The sequence below is a fragment of the Stegodyphus dumicola genome, chromosome 2 (assembly GCF_044657685.1).
Source record: "Stegodyphus dumicola isolate Sdum_Otavi_A_Nest chromosome 2, ASM4465768v1".
NCBI classification, from domain to species: Eukaryota; Metazoa; Arthropoda; class Arachnida; order Araneae; family Eresidae; genus Stegodyphus; species Stegodyphus dumicola.
In genome coordinates this window covers 156,566,750-156,593,385 of record NC_140769.1, presented here as the reverse complement: position 1 = coordinate 156,593,385, position 26,636 = coordinate 156,566,750, and the positions used below count along the sequence as shown (strand labels likewise).

Here is a 26,636-nt window from a genome sequence, read left to right as displayed (position 1 = left end):
ACTCGTTGAAACAATTCACAATTTATTAGTTAGCCAGACTGTAAAGATATATATAAAAAAATATCACATTGCCAGACATAAAACAACTAATACAAGGCGCACATGAAGCTGCTCCTGAGTAACAGACGAAGTACAGAAGAATCTTGATTCATCCGCGAAAATAATGTCCTTGCGTGAATAGCATATTTAGATTTGGTTGCATTGAAGTTCACTTAAATTTTTGAAGAAATTAATTCAAATTTATGTCAAGTTCGGAATTTTAGCCCCGAAGAATTATCACTTGGCTGTGTGAATTCTCGGAACGAAAAAGAATCCGATGTAATCTTGCGCTAAATATTTTCCGTAACAAAACATTATCAGAGGATGCTTCTCGACGTGCTGCCTTTCAGGCAATTGACCAATAAGTTCTTTTAATATGGATTTAATTTCGATGGGACTCCAAAGATGAAAAATGGCTAACTCACGCAGCCAGGGAAAAGAAATCTCTTAAAGTGAGGACTCGGCCAGGAGAGCCCAAAAGGGCGTCCTACCTTGACGAACTCCAGCAGCAGAGGAGGGCGAGTCCTTCAAACTCGCCTCGTGATCAGTGCCGGTTGCAGTTAGCATCTCATGTGGAGGCTTGCCTTCACAGTTACATTAATAAGTTGAGTACTAATATATTTTCATTGAATTAGATAGTCTAAATTTTAGGCTGTTTGGCTTATTTCATTTTGTAATTTTCTTACACTTTATACTCATAAAATCCTGTATAGGGAAGAAAAGCTTTTATTCATCAAATTTCTTTTAAATACGGCGAAAGTAAAATCAATAATTAACGTACATGCTACTGCGTGGTTAAGCTTACTAATGTACAATATTCCCCGTAAAACAGAAGTAAATATAAGAAGTTGCCAGTCATGTCATTATTTCATTAAAAATGTAAATAGTTCATTATCTGTACATCAGGAACCAATTTCTTGTAAATTGTCCTTTTCCAATAATCAAAGATCAACAACATAGCCTTTACTCGAGACTACTGACTCTTAATGTTTCTGTGACCGTGGTGAAAACTTTCTACAACACAATCAGATAGTTTTAGTACCGTCTGAAGATCATAAGTAAAGATCCAAATCTTATCACCATTGACAATCTATGCACCAATTTATACACCACACAACGAGCAAATCACAATCATGAGTCATCCTTTGCAGCTATAATGGCCTATGCATTTAGCAAGATAATTCATGCAAAAGATAAAGTTGTTTTTTAACTCCGTTTAGAACCATGAATGAAGAGGATTCACTTAATTATTTCATGTACGAGAATTTTAAGCAGATGAATTAAACTAATTCTGTAAGTTTTAATCGAGCAACATTTTAATTCGTTTCCAAAAATAGGTGCATTCTTAGAATTTTCGGACAAAATTCTTCTTTTCAAAAAACCTCAGTTCTTTTGTCAAGCGACCGGGAAGGGTGGCACCCTCTCGGATTGGTCCTGGAGACTCAGTTCTAAAATCTTGAAAGGGAGGTCTTGAACCTTCTAGGACAGGGGTTGGACTCTGGTGTTTATGTCAATTATTGACAGAATATTTTAACGAATTGTACTTAAATTTAACTGTCTGGTTGTTGATCGGTTTCTTTGGTTTACATTTTAAAATTTCTTTTTAACCTCCTTACAATGAACCAAATTTAAAAAACTTTTCTCACCATCCTCGTAAAGTTTTAGAACAAAGCTCATGCAAAAGTTACAGTTAAAGAAAACAACATTCTCACGTCTTAGCCTGCAATATACAGTCTCTTTAAGTCCATATGTTACCGGCGAAATTTGAAATCCGGCATTCTATATAATGCCTGGGCGATGTAATATAATGCTTAAAATTAGCCAGCAATGTATGAAACGATTCTATAGAATGCCTAGGTATCAAATACAATGCCTAGTGAAAGTACGAAATAATTCTCATATTTCATACTTTCTCTAAAAGCTTTTGGCATTATATGCAATGCCTAGACATTCTATAGAATGCCGACTTTATATACCTTGACGTTTACACACACAATGCTTGGAAAGTTCATTCAACTGCCCTGATTCTCTTCGTAGATTTCATTATTTGTAAAACTGTTTACATCTATGGTTACGGTTTTCTTATTCGTTTCACTGCTATAAAATAATAATCTTTGAGATGAGACTTCCCTTTAGAGATACGAAAGTAGTCTGAAGGGACCAAATCTGGTGAATAAGGCTAGTGAGTGCCAATCGTGACAACTCTCTTTGCTAGGAAATGCTTGACTCGAATAGAACTGAGTGACAGCTAATTGTCTTGCTGTAGAAATCATTTATTCTTTGAGCTTTTTCAGGTCTACCATTCTGAATTCCTTTGAGAAGTGTATCCGTTAGGAGTTTATAAAATATATAATTTACCATTGTTTACCATCTTTACCCAGGAAAAAGTTCCTTACATCAAAGTTTTCTGTGGGTTCTTTAGAGAACTTTCTGCAGCTCAGGTAGATGATTGGCATCTTTTGTTAGATCGCTAGCAAAACATTCTTCTTCGTCTTCAGTTTACTGAGCTTTCGAATCCATGACAGAAAATCTTGACTGAATTGAAGCAGACAACTCGTTGTTTAGACATGCTCTTAACCCTTTCTGGCACTCTATCTTTTAAAGTTGGAGTTTTGATTTTTAAAAAAAGGTAGGCAGTTTAATTAGGCCTAGAGGAGTACACAAATAAAATTTTATGAAGATAGCACTTATCGTTTTAATTCTGTGGGTGTGCCCAAAGTGGGCACACTGATTGAGTAGAGCTTCGAAAAGAGTGCTGAAACGAGTATTGTTGTCAATGAACTGACCGATGAGATGCGCAGAAACATAGAATACAGACTCTCAGTTGTCCTAGATTATTGATGAGCCAGATCTGGGCACACCTAAGGTTCGCCGTTTGATTTTAGGCCAGATTTCAAGGTAAAAGTTTAAAACTAATATAGAATAAGGAGATTAGCTTACAACCAAAAAAAAATAACATAGAAATTTCTTTTCAAACAATTTTTTTTTTTTTGAAAAATGAGGGTCTTAAAAAATTAAACATGGCTAAAATATATGGACTGGTTTGTGTTGAGCTGCCATCTACTATAAATAAAAAAGGTTCAGAGTAACCTATACTAAACTATAAATCCTTTTTCATTCAATTTTTCTGTGCGTAGAGAAGGAAATTTTAAGTGTGTGCAGACCGGACACACTGTGCCGCAAAGGGTTAAATCAAAATTTTAAGAAAAGCAAGTGGAGATGCATAGTAATAAATGCCGTCAATTATTGTTTGTCAGGTTTGATAGAATTTGTTAAATGAATTTGTCCTGAGTTTTGCACATCCACTGCGTAGTTTGGGATGATAATACAGTTCTTCATAGGAAGTCATTTTCACAATACGATATAGATATTTTAATTTATTGTTCGCATTAAATAAACGAAATTAATTTTATTCTTTACACCAGTAGATAGACAGAAAAATAATTTTAGGAAAAAGTGTTTCTTATTTTTTAAATTTCTAAAACTTTTAAAAAATTCCGATTTTTTTTTTTTTTTTTATTGCGCAGTTGTAGACGTAATGGATTTTTAAATCATGAGAATTAAGGTACCATTGTTAGCAGGCTCAGGATTTTACACTAGAGAGATCGGATTTTTAAATTAAGTAACATTTAAACGAGTTACATTTAAATTGACGTCAGGTTAAAAAGAGTGTTTTTCTACATTCAGCATGAAATTTTCAATATTTTATGGTCTAAAGTGTGTACAACAAAAAATATGAAAAAAGACCTTTTTAAAATTGCACGGTTTTATTCAACGCGCTAAAATGTTTTTTCCCCATTGACGGGCAGTTTGCCGAAAAGCTGCGTTAACACTGTTCCTTTGGCGCGAAAAGCGACAATGCGGGCAAAAAACGCTTCCCGCATACGTCATTTCACACCAGCGTGTTGGTGTATTTAATTTTGGCAAAGCACACGAGGGCTATCTGCCTAAGGGGAGGGATGCCTTTGTAGAGGACTTTCTAAGGGGAACTGACTCGTATATACGCTACACATGGGGAAAACCACGAAAACGCCCATGCAGGCAGCTCGTGGCCGCTCGTGGGCCACACCAGCGTGGAAACTTTTGCTTTAAAAAAAATTGTCATATGTCTTTATATCGGAAACTTGGGGAAAAACGTGAAATTTTTGTGTGGACTTTTTACGATTACCTTTTTTAAATTAAAACGGATTTAATTTCTGCTCGATTAAAACTTATTTTACTTCTTGCTTTGTGTAAGAGAAACAGAATGCAGTGGTTTATGGTAATATGTGAGAGATGACTGCAGCAAGGAGATGCAAATAATTTGGTTGAAGAAATGCGCTTGAACAAAACGAAATTTCTTTTAATTACTTTCACACGATATCTCATCAATTCGATGAATTTCTAGCTTTCACTGAACTATTTATCTAAAATTAGACCACAAATTGTTGTCAGAATATCGCAGAAAAAAAGTAGTTTGGAAGATAGGAATAGGATATTCCAGAAAACGATCGTTGTATATGTCTAACGCTGTAGATATCTAATTTAATATATTTATGAATTTTGTTGAATGATAATTAAAAATCCTGTTTGGGTGATTCTGTTTTGGAAAGTAAATTTTCATGAGGTAGAATACCATAAATGTATCCTCAAAGTACCTTATTTGTTATGATTCTCTTTCTTCTCTTCGCCTTTTGAACAGTATTACCAGCTGCGATAAATTAGTTATCGAATCCCTATTAACTGTCAGTTGGCTTAAAAATAGAGTAATTGATATCCGCTTTGGCTTTTGTACGTCCTCATCACGGTTTCTATGGAAATGGAGCTGATTTCTTAGCTAAAGATGCCTTAAATTTACCTATTGATATCAACATTAGCATTCCAAAGAGCTATTGGAAGTCCTTTTTATTATAAGAAGCATTTAGCTAAGTGGAATGAGAATTATATTTAATCTTGTAATTTGCTGAGGTCACCAAAACTTTCTTTCCTTCTACTTACTTGCATTCCGAGTCTTTTCTCTCTATTAATTTTAAAGTTTCTCGGTTTTTATCTGGTCACGGCAAATTTGCAAGTTACCTGTTTCGTTTTAATCTAAGATCAAACAATTTATGTGAATGCTCAAAAATATTACCTCAGGATATTGAATATTTGATTTTCTCGTACTCTACATTTGACGGCCCTAGATTATGCTTTCAGAACGATTTTAAAATGTTCAGAGTGACTTGGACAGTGAACTTATCTGTTTTCTTGAAGTCCAAACTGCTGTCCTCCGCTTTGTTCGTTTTATTTATGTATGCAACTTCTAATGTTTTATTTCACTTACTTCTATAAGGTTCGTGCTGTACATCTGTGGTGCAAGGGGAGTCTGTATGTTGTCAAATAAAAAAATACCATAAATGTTTTGCATGATGTATGAACTTCCCTTAAAAGCTTTCTTAAATGAACTTCCCGTAATTTATTTAAAGAATGCAATAAAAAGGTATATTTTGTTTAAATATATGTAGGACTTACAGCCATACTAAGTTAAATATCACACTTAGAAAAAGCAGTTACTTTTAAATTAATAAACAACAGCAATTTTTAAAAAAATGTTTTAATTTCTGCCTTATGTACATATTTTTTACCTTAAATATAACTTTAATTACTTCAATTAGTCATCCATATATTAATGAAGAGCCACTATCTAAAAGCTTATTTTATAAGGTCACTTTAATCTAAAACTCATTGAAAAAACTGCATTTTATACAATACTTCTTTTCCTGCGTTAAAACTTAGGCTTAGCCACACCTAAGGCCGGAAGTGGTGGCCACTTTATTGTGGAAACGACTAATATAGGGCCATCTTTACCTCCTATGAAGCGATGGACAAATGCAGGCATGCCTTCTTCGCGATTGGAATCTGGGCCCTTCAGTACCGCAATGGTACCTTACCATTAATCCTTCTTGGCGCACGCGCTTAAGTGTAAGAAATATTTTTAATTTCTTTAGAACATTAGCAAATATTCAAGAAATAATAGATGTGTTTATACAGAAAGGACACAAGAATGGTCACATTCAATTCACTTCCATTTCTGTTTTACAGTTGTGGTACCTGATGCAGGCAAATCGGCTTCAAGATTATGATTTTAGCCGTAAGTGATCAAGAATACTATGGCTGCTAAAAAATTACTTTTATACTTTTTACTGCTCAATAAAGACTTTTAACGTAAAAATGTTTTTACTTATGCTTATTTCTCCTACTGAGATACATAACTTTGTTTATCATACTCTCTTTCTTTTAATGTATATATTTGCTAGTTTACTTATTTTATTACCTTCTTTTGCAATATATTCCCTAACACTTACATTTATAATATTATATCCCAGGATCTAATGAAAATATAATTATTGATAATTTTCTAAATGCCGGTAAAATGCTTACAAAATCTTCGCGGGGAATAGAACAGCCGATTTCAACCATGTCGTCGTAGCTAGTTATTGTGCCATAATGACACTTCGTGGCTTCTTCAAAAAACCACTGAGCAGTCTGAAAAAAAAATAATGCCTGTTAACTAAATGAGGAAAGCAAAAACAGTTACAGTTAGAGTTATTGAAAGTTTATTACACCATAACCTATTCATGAAATGAACAAGTTCATTCATTTTATGATATAGATAAATATAAAATAATTCAAATTAAATTCGATTTGTATTCTAATTTAATTGGAATTTTGTATAATTTTTCTGTGATATGTATTGGGTGTAGGATAACCAGCAATTACAATGGAAATACTTTTCAGCAGCAAGAATAAAAATGATTATATTGTTTAAATAATAAAGTAATTTTCTTTATTATTAATTTGCAACAAACTGAAATTTTCGATAGCTAAAACTTTTAGTTTTGATAGAATTAGGGGAAACTGCTACAAAATATATTGACATATCGCTGAAAATATACCGCTTATAACATTTCATTGCCAAATAATGTTTTGTAACAAGAAAGTTTGCAACCTTTTTAACAAAACTTACTCCAATGTTTTGATGTCTTATTGGTAGGTAGCCAAATATATAGAAATGCTTCCAATTTTTAAGCTTCTTTTTAAAATTGTTCTTTATTAAAGTTTTGTTCCATGGGAAACCAGACTAATGATAAACAAAACCAGATCTCCATTATTTCTCCAAAGCGATTACATTCCATAGAGGTTTGCAAAAAACCTTAAATACCTCTCAGGATTCGGGGAGTCGGTTAGTCTAATGTCTCGGACTGTTTGAAACTAGAATAATCGAGGCACTAAATATTTTTTTTATTTACACATGTACACGTTTCGAGAGCATATGAGCTAATGTCCCTTTAGGCAAAAAATATTTTTAAAAAATATCTTTAGATTTTCCGATAGACAGTCTCGCGCGCTTTCTGTACAATGTGCTCCCTTTGAAATCGTTGAATTTGTTAAACAAAATTTCTTTAATGTTTTACAAAATAGGAAATGGACAGAAAAACTAATTCTAAATTCAGAATTCGAGCTTCCAAGTGCCCCTGTTCGCGTGGAGCATTATGTTATTCAAAACTGAACGGCTCTATGTACTGTCATTTTTCCACAATCCGAGAAAAATACATTCATGCATATTCTTCATTATTTAATTTCTTTGACTACAATACAGGGCGATAACATTTGGTGGTAACAATTTAAAAAGTGATACTGTTAGAATTAATTAGTGTCACTTTTACGTAATGAAATTCCGCAACGTCATAAAAAAAAAAAAAGTAGCGACAAACGATATATATTGGTGATGGAGGATTGTACCTATGTTGTCTTTTTCATGTAGAGATCTTAAAGATTTTTTAGTTTGCCTTGTACTTAAGCCTGGGATTATCTTTTTCAGCCATGTTACCTTCTTTTATGTAATATACTACTGACACAAATGCCTAACAGGTAAGCATAAAGCTATTTAAAACTTCTAAATGAGTATTTTGTAAGTTTTCCTTTTTTCCAATACTTCAATTTAAATGTTCGTGAAGACTGTTAACTTTGATTTGTGTTCTATATGATTTAAGCAAACTCTCTAACTTCTTAAAGAAAGATTTCATACTTATCCTAACTTATAATTCTTTAACAAAACTGTACTAAATAAAGACAGTATACTTAAACACCTTAACTGTGTTAAATGCGCGACATATCAATGATTATGGGAGTGAGTAATTTAATAAGTTTCATAATTGGCCTTTTTGAAAAGGTTTCTAAATGTTGAAATTGTAAAATTGAAATGATATATTGTTGTAGGATTCTAGGGACATAAAACAATAAAACTGTTTTTGTTGCTGAAAATAATAGTTACAAATAATAATATCTATCTAAAATGGATAAGTTTTTATAACAGTGAGACGGGAAAGTAATGTCGTTTCTGCGCATTTCGATATTTGATTGTCATTTGTCAGCTGATTGTCTATCTCGAAGGCGTGTCAATGTCATTTTAAGGTTATCGTGACTTGCTCACTTCTAAATAGACCAATATTAAACTTTTTTTTTCAATTTGGGGTGAAATGGCCAGCCAAATACCAGAAGAGCATATCCGGCATTGTATGCTTTTTGAGTTTTGCAAGGGTAGTAATGCAACAGTTGCGACTAAAATCATTTGCGATATTTATCCACGTGCATTAGACATTCGTAAATGCCAAGGATGGTTTTTTTTTTAAGTTCAAATCTGATAATTTTGATCTCTGACTCCTATCGATCAGGAAGATCAGCAATATTAGACAACGACATGCTAAGGGCAGAAGTGGAAGTAAATCCATCTCATATAATCAAGGAACTGATTATTTGACATGTCAAACACACTTAACCAACCTTGGTTGGCCATCCAGAACATTTAAAGCAGATTGAAAAAATAAGCAGAGCAGGTGTTTGAGTCCCCCATAATCTGTCCGAAGAGAACAAAGCCAACCGATCCATCACATGCCACGTATTGCTTCAACGACCCCATACAGAACCGTTTTTTGATCGTTTGATTACTGCAGACGAAAAATAGGTCCTGTATGACAATCCAAAACGCAAAAGGCAGTTTCAATAGGAGTTACAAAGGGTTTACATTCCAAAAAGGCGCTTCTGTGTGTTTGGTGGAGTATTCGAGGAATTTTTCATTTTGAATTGCTGAAACCTGGACAAACTGTTAATGCAGACCTATATTGTGAACATCTGGATCCAGTGAACCAATCTTTATCGAAAAATATCCGGCGATTTTCAATAGAAAAGCGTCATTCTGCAACACGACAGTGCAAGACCGCACTGTGCAAGACGAACACTGGAAAAAATTAATTAATTAAAATTAATTGAGGTGGGAGATACTGCCTCACCCACCATACTCGCCTGATATCGCACCCTCGGATTTCAATTTATTCCGATCCCTCAACATTTTCTTGTGGCAAAAAATTTGAAAACTTGGATGATGTCTAAAATGCCACCTCGAGATATTTTGCTCAGAAATCAATCAATTTTTATCGGTTCCAGGATTGAAAATCTGCACACTGGATGGCAAAAGGTTGTTGATAACGAGGGTGATTATATTATTGATTAAAACCTAAAACTTGTTAAAAATTTATTCGTTTGAATTTAATGCAAGAAAGCGATTTTACTTCCCGTTCCCCCCCATTAAAAAAGTTTATAGACGATAATTATTCAGTTTGGAAATCTAAAATAGAACAATTTTTAATCTTACATAATGAAGTGTTTGAATCAAAAATAGAAACTGAATGTGAAGCCAAAGCTTTAATATGCCTAATATTTCGAATTCGCAAATTATCTGTGCTTTACACAGTAAATGTGCTGAAGAAGTATGGACGAAATTAAAAAATCTGTTCATGAACGTGTAAATTTAGCAGATAAATTGTTTTTTCCTCAGAAAAGGAAATTATGTTAAATGTAATGAAAGTTATAAAACGCAAGAACATATCACGGGTGTATTAGAACGGCTGGAAAGGTACGTAGAGTAGGAGAAGAAATTAAAGTAAGCAAACTAAGACCAATTTTATTATGCTCTTTACCAAATTCGTAGAACTCGTTAATAACCGCAATAGAGGGTAAATCAGAAGCTGAATTGTCCCTAGAATATGCTAAAAATAAATTAATAGTTGAGTACTGTAGACGTGTGGAAATTAAAATTCAAAAAATGGGATTCAGTTCCTTTAAAAAGTAAAAGCGAAGACAAATCAAAATATAATGTTACACGATATTGTACTTATTGTAAAAGGTATAATAATAATACAAGAAATTACTCTTTTCATTACAAACGCAATGCAAGGACTCGAAAACAGATGTAGATAACAGCGCAGTTAGAAAATTAGGGTAACTTGTTTTGTGACCGCCTTAAGGAAGACAAACATTACCTAAATCTTTAAAACATATTCAGAATCCTGTGCTAAAAGAAAGCTAGGGGGAAAATGTTGTCCGAGTCCCAGTGATTCCTTTGGACAAATATGTAATATTGTTTTAGAAATTTAAGGTAATAAATATAATATTTTTCGAATTCTAAAACAGTTCGAGAAATTTATTCAAGTTATTATAAATTTCGAGATTCGCATACAAAATTGTGAAATAAACATGTGACAACAAAAAACAAACTTTATGCTCTCTCTATATTACAGCATGTTAATTAAGAAGTTTATTGAATTTATAATTTTATTGTGAAACACTATGAAGCAAATAATATGCTAATTAAAATACAGAAGTAAAAATAATTTATTACTTAATTCATAAACTTTACATAAAACCTGAAAAAAAGAATTAATTAAAAAATAACATAATATAATTTAATAAACATTTCATAAAAATTCGTTTCGACTGCTTGGAAAAAATGAATGGTTTTCCCCCTTTTTTGTAAACCATGTCTCCTAAATAAAGAAAAAAACATTTCTTTTAAAATCATAATCATGCTCTTAAAAAGCTTATAAAAATTATTTTAATAGATGTTTTAAACATGTGCTTATATAACACTTTTAATCATATTTCTTTATAATATCTTAATTAATTAAGAACAGCTTAAATTCTTTAAAAAATTGGATTACAGTGAACCGTCTCATTACGACAAGCTACCTCAGTCAATCACTTTTTAAATTTAACCAGCATTCCTCATAAAATAACTAATTAGTAAACATAACTTCTCTAGGATGCCCACTATCATTTAAAGATCAAAATTTTCAGGAATCACGTATAGCTAGCTTAGAGAAGGTTCATTGTACAAAAACAGCCAATATTCAAATATTTTCATAAATGAAGCCACCATAGTTATTAAATATAATATACAGTATACTTATATTCAGAATTCAAAACTTGAATAAATTTCTCGAACTGTTTTAGCATTCGAAAAATATTATATTTATTACCTTAAATTTCTAAAACAATATTACATATTCGTCCAAAGGAATCACTGGGACTCGGACAACATTTTCCCCCTAGCTTTCTTTTAGCACAGGATTCTGAATATGTTTTAAAGATTTAGGTAATGTTTGTCTTCCTTAAGGCGGTCACAAAACAAGTTACCCTAAATGTTTTGTCCGCATAGTGGTCATTTTCATCTTACTAACTGATTTGCTAGTGGATTTTGGGTGCATGGCCTATCATTGATGAAACAATAATAGTGAACAGCTTCAAGAAAATGGGGATATCTAATGCTCTTGATGCCATATTCCCACTTATTTTTACTAATTTTATCTTCCGAAAATTAAGAGGGAAAAATTAAACGAATAATTTTATTTCCAAAGGACACAGTCACAGTAGGAATATAACAAATGAAAAGTAATCATGGATAAACTACTACTATCACAATATTATTTATTTAAAAGAAACCTCTATTTCAATAAGAATACACATAATTGCAACATCTAATAAGTTATCTCATTTCTTCTTTATAATTTGAACTTCTGTCATTCTCATTGTTGTTCTTGCAAATCCTTTGAGGCATTGTTGCCTCAGATCATACATAAATAATTAGAGAAGGTTCTGGTCCGATGCTTGCTAGGGTGAACATTGAGCTGATATGGCAAAATTGCACAGTGAATGGCAGTTGGTATTTGCTTTCACTATCATAGATCATTGTTTGTATTAGGCTGACATAACATTCAACAGTTAGAAGAGAAAGATTCAACGGGGCCTTAAGTGTGCAAAAGTTTGCCTTTGTTAGTATGACGAAAACAATCGGTACTTACGTATTAACGCAACCAGGCCAAAATTCGCATAAATTGCGAAATTTGGCGACCCTACTTACGGCAACCCTACGTGTTATACGTAGTTTTTGTAAAAAAAGCATGTGGAGATTCACAAAATTTTGATGCATTTTCGTGCAAATTTTTATAATTTATGAGAAAATAGCAGTGTACATGGATAAAGTCAAGAGTGTGCGCAATGCCATTTTTGTGCAATTCTGGGATGTTTTTTTAAGCAAAAGTAAGTCGACGTGTACATGGTTATGGCGAATACGGTTTTCAATCAGTGCTAAAAGCAATAGCCAAAAGATTTCCGCTGAAAAAATAATTCTACAACTTATTCAAATTCGAAACCGGAAGGGTTTGATTGCTATTTTATATTTTAAAACAAAATAATATAAAAAACTGTATTAAAAATTACCTGTAATTAATAAATGTGCATTTTTTTCTATTCATATTTTTTTTTACTCTAACTTACAAATAGCGCCAACCTGGTTGTGATAATACGTAAGTACCAAACAATCATTATGTTGATAAATCCATTTTAAAATCTTGGGATATTCATTTTCTGAATGCATTAAAAGGGAAAAAATTATGTAAATATTTTTTTAATTTTCAGAATCTGGTTCTAAAGCTCGGTGGGGTGGAATATGCAACTCAATACGGTAATTCTGAAGATCATTGCTCGTGGCAGTACAAACTAAACGGTGTTAACTTGCATGCTGTAGAAGAAGACACAAATTGCAGTTCCAGATGCATTAAATGCTTTGAGGTCTAGGGAGTAGCAGTGGGCAATACTAAGAGTGAAATTCAAGGTATAGGGAAGTAGGAATGAAAATTAGTTTTATCAGATAACTTAAATGGTTATGTTACTAAGCGTTATTATTGGAATGTAGGTTTCTTTTAAATAATAATACTATGATAGTTACCAGTAGTTCATTCATGAATATTTTTTATTGGTTATGATCGTATTGTAATCACATCCTTCAAAATTAAATTGATTGCTTAATTTCCCCCTTGATTTTCATACTATAATATTAGTAAAAAGGCAGAAAAAAGTCTGCAAGTAAACATAACTCCTCTTTCTCCCTCTCTCTCTCTCTATATATATATAGGTATGTACCTTCGTGTGCAACTAAGCAAACCAAATGTGACTTTTTCTTCTTTAAAAAAATTCTGTAAATAAATAGAATTAAGTTCATTTCAAAGACTTATGACACATGAAATATACATGATCAAAAAAATTAGAAAATTAAGTTCAAATAAATTTTAAGCTAAATTACGTGTTGCAATGTAAGTTGCAATAATTCAGTTGTAATAATTAATACTAACAAAACCAAACATCATATTCCCATTCTGCAAAGTATAAAAATTCTTCTGCAAAACTGAAAAAATGACCAACACTTTGGCTTATTTGATAACTTTCAAATTCACTCCTTTGTTTGCATTTAGGATTTATAACTTTAATTTTCCACAGAAATTTGTTTTTGATTTTAAAAAATTTTACTTGCATAATTTCATTCACTTCAGCATATATTAATAGATGCAGTAGGTTTTTGTAGCTTACATAATTTTAAATCTTATGTAAACTAACGTAATTAATAACAAAATCAAAACATAGATCAGAAACAGATTAAATTTAATTAATAATTACTACTTGTGTCACACAAAATCCTATGAAATTAATTAATAAAATAAGAATGAGATACAATATATAGAATTAATATTCCACATGTGTGAAGTTTGGAAGTTTTACATTAAATATTTTTTTTAATTAAGTATTTTTAAAAATGACCCCTTAAAGCATGGGACCTTTCGTAATTAGAACTTGCAAATCCACTTCGCTAGTCTTTCATAACATTGCTTTTCTTTTATTAACAAGAAATATTGCATTCAGTTATTTAATTTAAGATATCAAAAATAATGCTACTGAAAGGCATGAATACTTACTTAAATTTGAAATTAATTTGGTTGACTTAAGATAATATTTAAAAAAATAAATCTTCATATATACGTCTAAAAATCAGACCTTATTAATTTTCTTTTATTTGATTGATATCTGAATTCTGCCTTAGTTTGGACTAGTAAATCATTGGGCAATTAAATGCCAAGCTATAAGAGAACTAATGTAGTTTACAAATGCACTGAATTTTATTTCCGGTATTAACTTTCAAAGAAAAAAAATTTTCTGCATATTTGCATCATTTGAATTGATAGAATATGGCAAAGCATGCAAAGGCTATCAGCCTAAAGGGAAGTATATATTCATGGGCGGTTTTGTAAGAAAAAGTAGCTTGCATTTCCATTTATTCATCTGTGTATATATATATATATATATATTTACATTGTTAATGCTAAAATCAATGCTTCATTAAAAATTCATTATTATTTTATTTTTAATACAACATACAGATACAGAATTGTTTTAAATTCCAATAAACAATAATAATTTATTTTTAAGAAAACTTATTTTACAATTTATATATTATATTACATGAATAAGAGAAACATTTGTCAAGGAATGTATTAAACTTGTATTAGCAGATTCATGCTATCCTAGTAACAAGACTATCATACTTCAAAACTATATTAAAACTGGGCAAAATAAAATCAACATAAATTCTACATTAAATGTTTAAAAACTTATAAGTATGCAATGGTAGTTATATATACAATATATGTTGTCATTTATAAAATATTAATGAAATGATATTTTTGGAAATAATGCACAAAATTTTAGTTTTGTTTTATAATTAGTTTAACGAATTGTTAGAAAAATATTTTAGGTCATTTCCATTTTTCCCCTGTTGATATTGGTATATTAAAATATATGGAATAATTAAATTGCATCTAGTTAGTAAAACAAAACATTACGAAAAGTATGATACGGCATATTTTTATTCAATATAATTACTTCATTTTGGAGTTATAATATTTTCGTAAGAAATTAATACCACTGAAAAAAATATTATTACACTAAAGGAATAAACGAGATTCTCGACCGCGTTGTTCAAGTTTTTGTAATTTTACTTCATAAAACACACTCGTACATAAACATATTAGACTGAATTATAAACCAGGTATAACTAATTAGATAATCCTAGAAAAAGAATAAACTAAACCTAGTAAGCAAACAAATATATACATTACATTCAGAATTCTAAATGTTTATATAAACGTTTCTCGCAAGGCCTGCCGGGAAAAAGATGTCAAACGTTCTTTGGTCAGACGATTGGAAAAGAACGCTAACATGATTAGTTTTGTTTTCAACAACCACATTACCATTTCAATTATATACCACAAACAGTGATTAAATTTTGGAATAATTAGTTTTAAATAATAATACGGGCAATTTAAGGCGTAATTTATCGGATGCACAATGACAAAATACTACTATTAGATCTGCATTTGGAATAAATATTTTGCACTCTTTCAACTCATTAGACATCACGAACACTGATATTAATTAATCGCAAAGCTTAAACGTTTAAATACTTACTCACTACATATAACAGTGCAAAGTGCATGAGCATAATCTGCATAAAATGAACAAAAAATATTTCAAGTAGTAATTGTAAACATTTTCTTACTTACCTGCGCTATACAACCAACATGCATTCAGCCATGTTTTTTTTCTGCAACTAGCTTTCAAATACTTTTCTCCTGATTGGCTAATTTCTAGTCAGTCACGTGATTCTTCCTCGCGGCTACTGAAACATTATCTGTAATGTTACAAGCAAATCAGCTGTTACCGCTACAGTTTGCTTTCAACCTGTTACCATTACAGGAAATTCTTCTGTAACTTTTTGATTTCTGTAACTTTACAAAACTTTTGCCTGTAAAGAGCGAACTTTTTTTTTACCATGCGTCCCCACTTGATTTAACGCGCAAAAAACGTATTTACACTTTCATTCTAAGACCTATCCTTACATACGCTTCTGCTGCCTGGAGCACAGCCTCCAACACTGACATAAACAAACTCCAAACCTTCCAAAACAATTATTTGCGTAAAATCACAAGATCCCCTTTGTTCACACGGATCTCAAAATTCAAAATCTGGCCACCTTCATAAACAAACTTAATAGTAACTCTACAATAAAGCAGTATCCAATGCAGACTTTAACTACTCAGACAATTTTAAACATGAACTTCTAGAAATATACATAAATTTAAGAAGTTATGCCATTCATTATTTTGGAAACCTGGCATACTATTCAAAATATTTTTACATAACTCTCCCTCTAAACTCAAGCATCATTCCGGGTTCAATACTTGAGTAGGTGACCACTTACGTGATTGATACCCACGAATCAGAATTAGCTCTCCCGAAGTTACTCTCTCTCTCTCCTATTTGGCTCTCATTTTAGCTAATCTTTATAGCTACACAATTGCTGGGAAAAGGCTAAACAAGAAAGAAGGACTTAACACTTGCTCCCAAAAGTAGACACTGCACCTAGTTCAATCACAAGAGAAATAATAGAGTTCATATCAGTATATGTCCCCTTCCTCACGTAATGGAAGGAATTTATTACATCAGATCAGTGTGTATGTGGAGAAAGATGCAATCCGAACATTCCTTATTTAAGTGCTCCGTTGGAGCTGAACATCATCTAAAAATTCCGAATTCAGAAAGTGAAATAAATCCTTTTATACGATATGCTATCAAGAACAATCATCTCAGAAAGGAACTCGCAAACATTATAAGGTATTTCTCCCGCTTTCCTAGCATACCTTAGTGGTGTAGTGAGCAAAACGCTGGGCGCGTATTCGAGAGGACCGTGGTTCGAGTCTCGGCGAAGGCGTTGCTCATATTTCACATTTTCTGCTTTCAAAAAATCCTAATGTCTCTGCAGTGGCGCCGGAACTAAAAGATGGTGGATGATGAATCTCCACCACCAGGGTTTGGAGATTGGGTGCCCTAATCCCCAGCCGCCCTTTAAAAGGGGAGAATATAATATAATGTATTTCTTCCGCCTTCTTGGCATACCTTCGTTGTATAGTGGTCAGCACGCTCGACGAGTATTTGAAATGTCGGTGGTTCGAGTCCCGGGGAAGGCGTTGCTCATTTTTCATCTCTCCTGCTTCGAAAAAAAGCCTAATGTCTCTACAACATAATGAATTTCCTATAAAAACGAGGCACTGAGTTATATAACACAGGATAAAATAGCATAACAAATATAATTCTTTCGGCAAGACGTGAAACTGAAATAACGTCGCATTTTGTAAAAGGCTCCAACATTTACTGTAAGAGTAAATGTTGCATGCAACTGCATGCAACTACAACAGTCGAACAATATAATTAGCAATAAGACTTGTAACAATGGAAACCTAAAGAGAACCTTTAGTTGAACCTTTACAATGATTTATCAAATTCTAAAACTCTATCACAAGACGAGATGTGTACAAAAACCTAATAATTTCACTCAAAAATTGTAGAATGTAATCTTAAATATTTCACCTAGCTGCAACAGAGAAAAAGTGCAAACATAACTGGAGTTGTTCTTCATAGTATGTAAGTGCGAGATGTACCAACTTTGAAACACCAACGCAAAAAAAAAATGTAACTGATTACTTTCAGAGCTGACAAACACCTGGCTAAGCACTAGATAGATCTAGTACTCGTCATAGAGAGCAGATCATAGGGTATGAAAAACATCAAATAGTATAAGGCATTACATATAACGTCTGACGAGAACCCTTGTGAACCCTATGGAACGTAGTCATCTGGAAATTAACGGTGCTGGACATTACTCACATTACCAATAGTTAAAGAATTGCTATCCACCATACTTAGCCATATCCATATGTAAAAATGAAAGGGTCGCCTGTTATTGAACCTGTAAGTGAAAAGATACTATTTAAGTAGGCATTAGACCCTTATACTACTTCTATAGAATACCTACACCCTCCTGGCTTCCTCAGTAGTGATAAAGTTGTGGAAAATAATTTTCTTCCCTTATATGTTGTTCTTTCATTTCTTGCGTTCTCTAAATGATAATAGTATTTCCGACCATGCATTGCTATCTGATCCCGACTCTTCTTTGAATAAACTACTTTTCCCAGAGTTTTGTACACTCGCTATTAAATTGCCCCTTTATGGTATTGTTACGGATTTGGTATTTAAATAGATTATATTAGTTGAATTTTAAATTAAATGGTTTTATTTCCCGCGCAGTGCAGCGCGTGACGAATATTAAAAGAAAGCTAAGCCGGAAAATTGAAAATACAAGAGCGCGTGCATGTAACATTTAATAAATGTCTCTTTGATTTCGAGAAAGTACTAGAAAATTCTCGCGAGCGATTTTAAAATCTTATAAAAGGAGAAAAACCTCTCTTCGTAGTAGTATTAGTAGTGTACAAGTTAGTTCGTTGTAAGAATTGTTTTCGCAGAACTTAGGATTAAAGCTAAGTGAGTAAACTTTATTTATACTTCAGATTAAGTTGGAGTTAAAATACGTTTCTGAAAATTTGTGATTTGTGACGCGCTTCGAAACGCTTTAAATTACATCAGAGTATTAAGTTTATACAAAGCTGCGGCTACCAGTAGCTAACAGCTAGGTTGGAGCTAGACATGTCAGAAATAGAGATAGATGATTTATGGAAATATCTAGATGAACGGGTTATCCGTAACCTACCGAAGGAAAAGTTTAATGAGATTTATAATCTGATTATGGAAAAGATACAATTAGAAAAATCAGGTTTGAAAGCAGGACCGGTTACTGAGAGAATTCAGCATATTTCAGAGCAGTTATGTGATTTACAGCTAAATATGCAAGCGCAGGAAACCCCTAAAATTAGGAGGACGAATTCTAATCTTAAAAAGAAAAACGTGGTCGATGAGGACGGATTTATTGCCCCTCGCAATACCCTAAAAAGAAAGCGATCTGAGACTGAGATAAATGAACTACCTCAGAAAAATTAATTTGCGGATTTACAGGATAACGACAAAATGGATAGTGCAGATACCGAAGGTGAATTTATTGCCCCAGAAAAACGGCAAACCATATTCCCCCAATCGTGTTAGACGAGTTCAGTGGCGACTGGGATAAGATAAAAGAGAGAATAGAGGAAGATTTAAAAATTAAAAGTTACAAAGCTGGAATGAAAGGAGATACCCTAACCATTCGAGCAAAAACCCCTGATGATTATAGAGCGATCACAGGCATGTTCGCAAGTGAAGGAGTCCCTTTCCACACTTTTAAAATTAACTCAGATAGACCGCTAAAAGCGGTGATAAAAAAGCTACCCAGAACGATGAAAGTAGAAGCGATTGAAAACGAGCTGAAGGAGTTAAAAATATCCGTAGAAAAAGTGAGGCAGCTGACCAGCTATAGGGAAGGTCAGATGGTGAAGTTACCCTTGTTTCTATTTGAAACCAAGCGAAACGATGATGGAAAGAAGATTTGGAATTTGGAAAAACTTCGAGGACTTGATGTCGTAGTCAGACAGTACAAGAAGAAGCCGGGACCTGTGCAGCGTCACAGGTGCCAGCGTTATGGACACTCAAGAGAGCACTGCCATTACAGAGCCCGCTGCATGAAATGTGCAGGCTGGCATGAAACGTTCACGTGCAAAACTCCCAAGGAGAAACTACCGGCGCGCTGTGCACTCTGTGATGGAAGTCATGTCTCGTCGTATAAGAAATGTGAAAAGTATCCTAAAATCCGAAGAAATGAACCCCAACTCTCAGCGAAAGAGCAGGAAGCTAGATTTAATTTGAATAAAGATGACTTCCAAAGATGACTTCATGAAAAACTGACGAAAACGCCAAAACTTGGCCCAGTTGGGCGAAAGGCGGAAAACCTGAAGAGAACATATTTGATTGGTTCAAAAAGCAGCTTTGCAAAGTGAAGGAACTTTTTACGAAGTTTAAGTCAGCAAAGTCCCTAATGGGTAAAATTGAAGTCGGCATGGAAGCCATCGAATACATTTCAAATATTGAATATGAGTTCTAATAACCATGCTCACGTGACAAATCTGATCGATGCGACGCATTCTTACTTAAGGATATCCCTTTTCAATGCAAATAGTGTTTACTACAAGAAACTTGAATTAATGGACTTTTTATCGGCTCATGATATTGACATTATGTTGATAATTGAGACTCATCTCAAGCCCTGTGATAAGTTCAAAATACCCGGTTATAGCGTTATTAGAAGCGATAGGCTCAGGACTACCCGCGGAGGTACTGCAGTTGTGATCAAGAATCACATTAAATTCAAACACTATCAAGCTCCCGACGACGACGAGATTAGAATACACTGCAATTCTTGCTAGCAGTACGACCAATGAGAATTACCGTAGCAGCGTACAACCCCCTCAGGATATGAACTTACAGCACTTAGACATCATAATGTCGACGAATTTCCCTACCATACTTGCGGTTGATCTAAATGCAAAAGATCGCTCCTGGGGAGCCAGGATGGGTAACAGAAATGATAGTCTGCTTCAAAACTATATCTATGCAAATAACTTACAGCTAGTCGCCCCAAGTGAATACACTTTCTACTGTCGAAGTTGCGGAGACATACTAGATATTGCATTACTATATATATAGATATTGCATTGACACTCCAAGGAAACGCATTAAAGTGAATTGGACCAGCTTTACAGATAAACTACGGAACATGCCTTGTAATCCCCATCTGAGAGACAGCGGGGAAATTGAAAGTGAAATTTATTCGCTGACTTCCAAAATTCAAAATCCGATTAAGAGTTCTTCGTATGCTTGCAGAGATACCTTGAGGAATAAACTCCCTGAAGATATATCTCGCGACATAAAGGAAATAAATAGAATTAGGAAAAGGTTTAATGTTACGCAAGACCCTTCACTTAAAAATGCTATAAACTACCTCAACAGGAATATTCAGGCCGGCATCATGGAATTCAGGTCAAGTAATTGAGATAATCTTTTAGAGCATTTTAGCACTGATACAAGCTCTATGTGGAAAATTGTGAATACGATGAAAAATGATAGGACGTATCACATTGCTCCAGTTAGTCACATGGGATCCACCCACTATTCTGAAGAAGACATAGTCAATGTGTTCGCAGAGAAACTTGAGGAGACGTTTAGGCCCAAACCCCAGCACGAAGAGGAGGTTCAAAATGTCATTAACATGCTCAAAAACAGGGATAATACGGATTATATAAAATTCATTTCCCCGAAAGAAGTCCATATTATCATTAAACATATCAATACCAAGAAAGCTCACGGTTTTGACGGGATCAGCAATCGTGCTCTGAAGGCCCTCCCTCCAAGGTGTATAGTGCTACTTACAAACATCTTTAATGCTTGCATCAGGACAAGTTATTACCCTTCGCAGTGGAAACACTCGATTATTATCACTATACTGAAGTGGGGAAACACCCCTCACTTGCAGACAGTTATCGTCCTATTAGCCTTCTTCCGGCTATCGGAAAAATATTTGAGAAAGCTTTAAACAACAGAATTACAGACCACCTAGAAAGGTTGGATCTGATAGACCCGGTCCAATTTGGTTTCCGGAAACACCACAGTACAACCCATCAAGTACTAAATATCGTTGAGATTATTACGAGAGCTTTTTTCCACAAGACTGGTGTGGCAGCATGCTTCATAGACCTTGAGAAGGCCTTCGACAAGGTCTGGCACGAAGGACTGATTTACAAGCTAAATAACTTTCTTTTTCCTGTCAGCCTTGTGAAGTTAATCATCTCATACCTAAAAAGAAGAACCTTCCAGGTGAGAGTTGTTGACTCCCTTTCCGGAAGGAAAATCATTGCCAGCGGCGTCCCACAAGGGTCTGTTATTGGCCCAAAATTATTCAACATTTTCGTTAATGATTTACCCAACCCACTGAATGCTAAAACCCTGAAATATGCAGACGACACGGTCATTTTATCGGAATCTAAAAGCCCCCAACTTGCTCTTACTAACCTACAGTTTCACATCAACATAGTAGCTACTTGGTGTCAACTTTGGAGAATTAAAATTAATACCGCGAAATGTAAAATTGTCCAATTCCGTCGCTACAGAAGAAATGTCACTACGAACACGGATATCAAGATAGAGAATGATGTGATTCCAGTTTGCTCGTCCGCAAAGTACTTGGGAGTTACCCTAGATGATAGGCTCACCTTCAAAGAGCACGTAACCAATCAAGTAAATAAAGCAAACGGAGTTTTCATGTCGCTTTATACTGTTATAGGTAGGAAATCAAAATTGAGCTTAAAAGCTAAACGCATGATCTATCTCACTATGATTAGGCCAGTTATGCTCTACGCCGCCCCAGGGTGTGCAATTGCCAATAAGACGGATAGGAGAAAACTAGAAGTCCTTCAAAACAAAATTTTGAGAGCCATCACTAACGCGCCCTGGTTTGTACGAAATAGCGTCATTTATACAGACTTGAAAATAAACCCCATTCCTGAACAAATCCTCATGGAGGTGCACAACTTCTTCGAAAAAATGGATAATTCTCCAGTGCACACGCTAAGAGAACTCGGTAATTATGACCCTACGGTGGACAGAGTGGTGAAGAGACCTCGGTCAATTCACCATAATGCGCGGTGGTGATGTAAGTATGTAAATAGTGTACATATGAAGTTGTGTTTTGTGCTCTATCTAACCTTATTTATTTAACCTTATATTATTTACTGCCAAAATTGGCTATTTGCCTGGAAGCAGGCTAGAGACTCTGAATTAATTAATATGTGTTAAGGACTGTGTATTCTGTGATCTCACCACGCCCACTGCTGTGGTTCTACTCCTGATTACCTGCTGGACTGCGCACCCTATCTCAGTAATCTTACGCTACTATCCTGACCGAATGCATCATGCATGGACTTCAATGCTGGATGATTTTGTTTTCCAAGTACTAATTTCCCAATTTTCGTATATTCAGCTTGACTTCGCCACGGAATGATTGCACCTTGTTCTAATGTCACGCCCCCGGGCGAAGTGCAGTAGCACCTTAATGTACTAAAAACCGTGAATGGCCTTCATAGGCTGCACAGATTGAACAGGTCAAAACTCAGAGTAGTTGTATACCTGAGGTGAAACAGAAATAAATAAATAAAGTTCGTAGTAGTTAGTTTGTTGTTGTTTAAGAGTTTGTTTAGAAAACTGCTCTTGTTGATTGCAGCGAATTCGCGGATTAGCTTTTTTCAGTTGTTTTGAATTAAGTTCTTTTGAATGTTTGAGTAGTTAAATGATAACTACTGTGAGATTGTAATACTGCACGAATATTTTAGGAAATTTAAGCATATTTGTTGTGATAATAATAAATTTTTGTTCATTTTTCATCAGACTTGTGCATTCATTTCGTAACGAACCCGTACGCACGCAACAATTTTTGGTATCAGGAGTGGGGTTTGAATGCCAATAAGAGCAATAGAAGAACAATTCAGGCAAATGATTACTGCATTTGCTGCTTTCCAAGAAAAGATGGAAGCGGCCGTCAACTCCAATTAAGGAAGAAATGAAAGCGGCACAGGAACAGATGAAATTGGACCAGGAATCCGTTAAGGAAGAAATGAAATTGGAACAGGAATCCGTTAAGGAAGAAATGAAATTGGGACAGGAATCCGTTAAGGAAGAAATGAAATTGGGACAGGAATCCGTTAAGGAAGAAATGAAATTGGGACAGGAAATCGTTAAAGAAAAGATAGAGGTTGTTCAGGAATCTTTTAAGGCAGAGATGAAAGCTGTTAAAGAGGAAGTGAAAATAGGGCAAGAGGAAATAAAAAAAGAGATTACTTGTATAATAGAAAACAAATTTGAGGCTATGGAAGGCAGAATTGAAACTGTTGAAACTAAAGTTGGACAAACAGAAGAAAGAGTTTCTTCGGTAAAAGAACAAGTAGAAGAAAAAATTTCTTCTGTAAAAGAACATATAGAAGAGAGAGTTTCAGCCGTCGAACAGCAAACTGATGATAGGGTTTCAGCAGTTGCGACAGAAGTTGATACTTTAAAGAAGATCGCAGCGACGGCAGGGAGCAATTTGGATAGTTTTAAATTTTTATCACCAAATACTTGATTCGAAGTTCTATCCAACGCATTGGAGCTGCGCTTTGGCGAGAAATGTTTAAAAGACTACAGCAGGCTTCAAATAAAATCCCGTCAACAGAAGCCCACCGAATCACTCCAGGAACTCGCCACGGATGTTGAAAGGCAGTCCCACCTCGCCTTTACGGAGTGCCCGAGAGAAACGAGGGAAATCCTGTTCCTGAAGTACTTTATTGATGGCATCCGGGATCCTGAAATACAGAAAGCTCTACGAATGGCGGATGTTAAAGATTTAAAAAGCGCTGTAGTGTACGCCATGAAATTCGAAGCAGCCCAGCAAGCAACTCGTAGAGACCGCCACCCATTCACAGCTACTCAAGTTCAAGAGCCAAGGGATCAAGTCACTGTTCGTCTAGATGATATAACCCAGACAACTGAATGCCTTGAAACGAAATATCAGTGAAAAGAAATCGACCTTAAGATTTTGGGAATGTGGTACTGAAAGGCACATACGACGGCATTGCAGAACACCCCAGGGCACAGATAATGAGACGGATGAGTTGACAAGACCAGTGAATGCCTTGAGACGGAATAGTGGGGAAAAGAAACCGACCCTTAAGTGCTGGAATTGTGGTGTTAAGGGCCACCTACGAAGGAACTGCAGAACACCCCAGAGAACAGAAAATAAGGTATACGATTTAAACAGACAATTAAATGCCATGGGAAGGCAAAGGATTGACAAGAAACCAAAATGCTGGAACTGTGGAGCTAAAGGCCACGTATGAAAGAATTGCAGAACATCCCAGGGTTCAAAAATTGAGTCCATTTCTCAGCAACGACGCAGGAAACAAATTAATGACCATATCAAGGAACGGAGGTTGCCAGATAATGAAAAACCTTGTTTTAAAGCACCCAAGATTTCTACAGTGTGTGGCAACAGTAACGGACTCTCCAACAATGGGCATATCCATGGAATTCCTTGCAAAATGATCATTGACACAGGAGCTAATGTTACCATCATTAGGAAAATTTAGCTGAATAGTTTAAAGATAAACTTATTTGGACGCCATCCTGTGTTACTCTTCAGACTGCGTCTGGTGATAAGATCGACATAGCTGGGAAGTTAAACTTGAGCATCACGTTTGGAAGTGCTGCTTAACATCATACGGCTTATGTGGCGGATATTACAGATCCATGCATACTCGGATTGGACTTTTTAAGGAAATACAATTTCTCCTTAGACTTCAAAAACAACAAACTGCTTTTAGCATCTGAAGACATGACTATCCATTCTCAAAAGGGATCCTCGCCTGGAAATGCCGACGCTTTGTCCAAAAGACCCAGCTCGGGAAGCTGCCGAAATCATACTAGGGGCGAAAAGAAACGCAAGACTACCAGCTATTCTCCATCTCAGGTGCTCTTCGGTCGAGACCTTCGTCTGCCTTGTGACCACCCGTTTGATCGCCATACGGATGCGCCTTCATCGCTTGAGGAACACATCCAAGATGTCAAGGCCCGTTTTGAAGTGATGCACCGTTCCGCACGAAAGCGAGTGAACTTGGCTACGGAGAAAGTGAAGTCCAGATACAACACGAGAGCTACTGGACATAGATCCAACAAAGGAGACAAGGTGTGATTGTGGAATCCGACTCGACGGAAAGGACTTTGTCCGAAATTACAGTCACCTTGGGATGGCCCATACACAGTCCTAAACAGGCTGAATGACGTCGTGGTTCGGATTCGTAAGTCTTCGAACTCTAAACCTAAAGTCGTTCATTACGACAGGTTAGCTCAGTACTATGGCCATGGTACGTAATGTAAATAATGGTAAATAGTGCATGACCATGGTCCTTTTTGTTTCTAAATGTGTATTTAGTATTTGATTTGTATTTCGTATTTGATTTGTATTTGATAGCATTTGATTTGTTTTATTTATTGCATTTATTGTTCATGTTGTTTGATATTGTAATGTAATGTTTATGCCTCAATTGCATTCATGCCACAGTTGTAAGTTTGGCTTCCTGTCCAGGGATTGTACTGCCCGGGACGTGCAGTCCTTGGGAAGGGGGCAGAATTACGGATTTGGTATTTAAATAGCTTATGTTAGTTGAATTGTAAATTAAATGGTTTTATTTTCCGCGCAGTGCAGCGCGTGACGTATATTAGAAGAAAGCTAAGCCGGAAAATTGAAATTACAAGAGCACGTGCATGTAACATTTAATAAATATCTCTTTTTGATTTCGAGAAAGTACTAGAAAATTCTCGCTCGCGATTTTAAAATCTTATAAAAGGAGGAAAACCTCTCAGTTCGTAGTAGTTAGTTAGTTTGTTGTTGTTTAAGAGTTTGCTTAGAAAACTGCTCTTGTTGACTGTAGTGAATTCGCGAATTAGCTTTCTTTAGCTGTTTTGAATTAAGTTCTTTTGAACGTTTGAGTAGTTAAAAGATAACTAGTGTG

The 26,636-nt window shown here is 34.7% G+C and overlaps 1 protein-coding gene across 4 annotated transcripts in view; it reads right to left on the bottom strand.

Annotated features, from left to right (window-relative positions):
- LOC118197301 (uncharacterized) overlaps positions 1-26,636 on the bottom strand; it is an 86,742-nt gene that overhangs the window by 30,170 nt on the left and 29,936 nt on the right. For all 4 annotated transcript variants that reach the window (XM_035368798.2, XM_035368796.2, XM_085811360.1 and 1 more), the window contains exon 4: positions 6,439-6,543. In XM_035368798.2, coding sequence (XP_035224689.1) covers positions 6,439-6,543 — 105 coding nt within the window. The remainder of the gene's footprint in view (positions 1-6,438; positions 6,544-26,636) is intronic.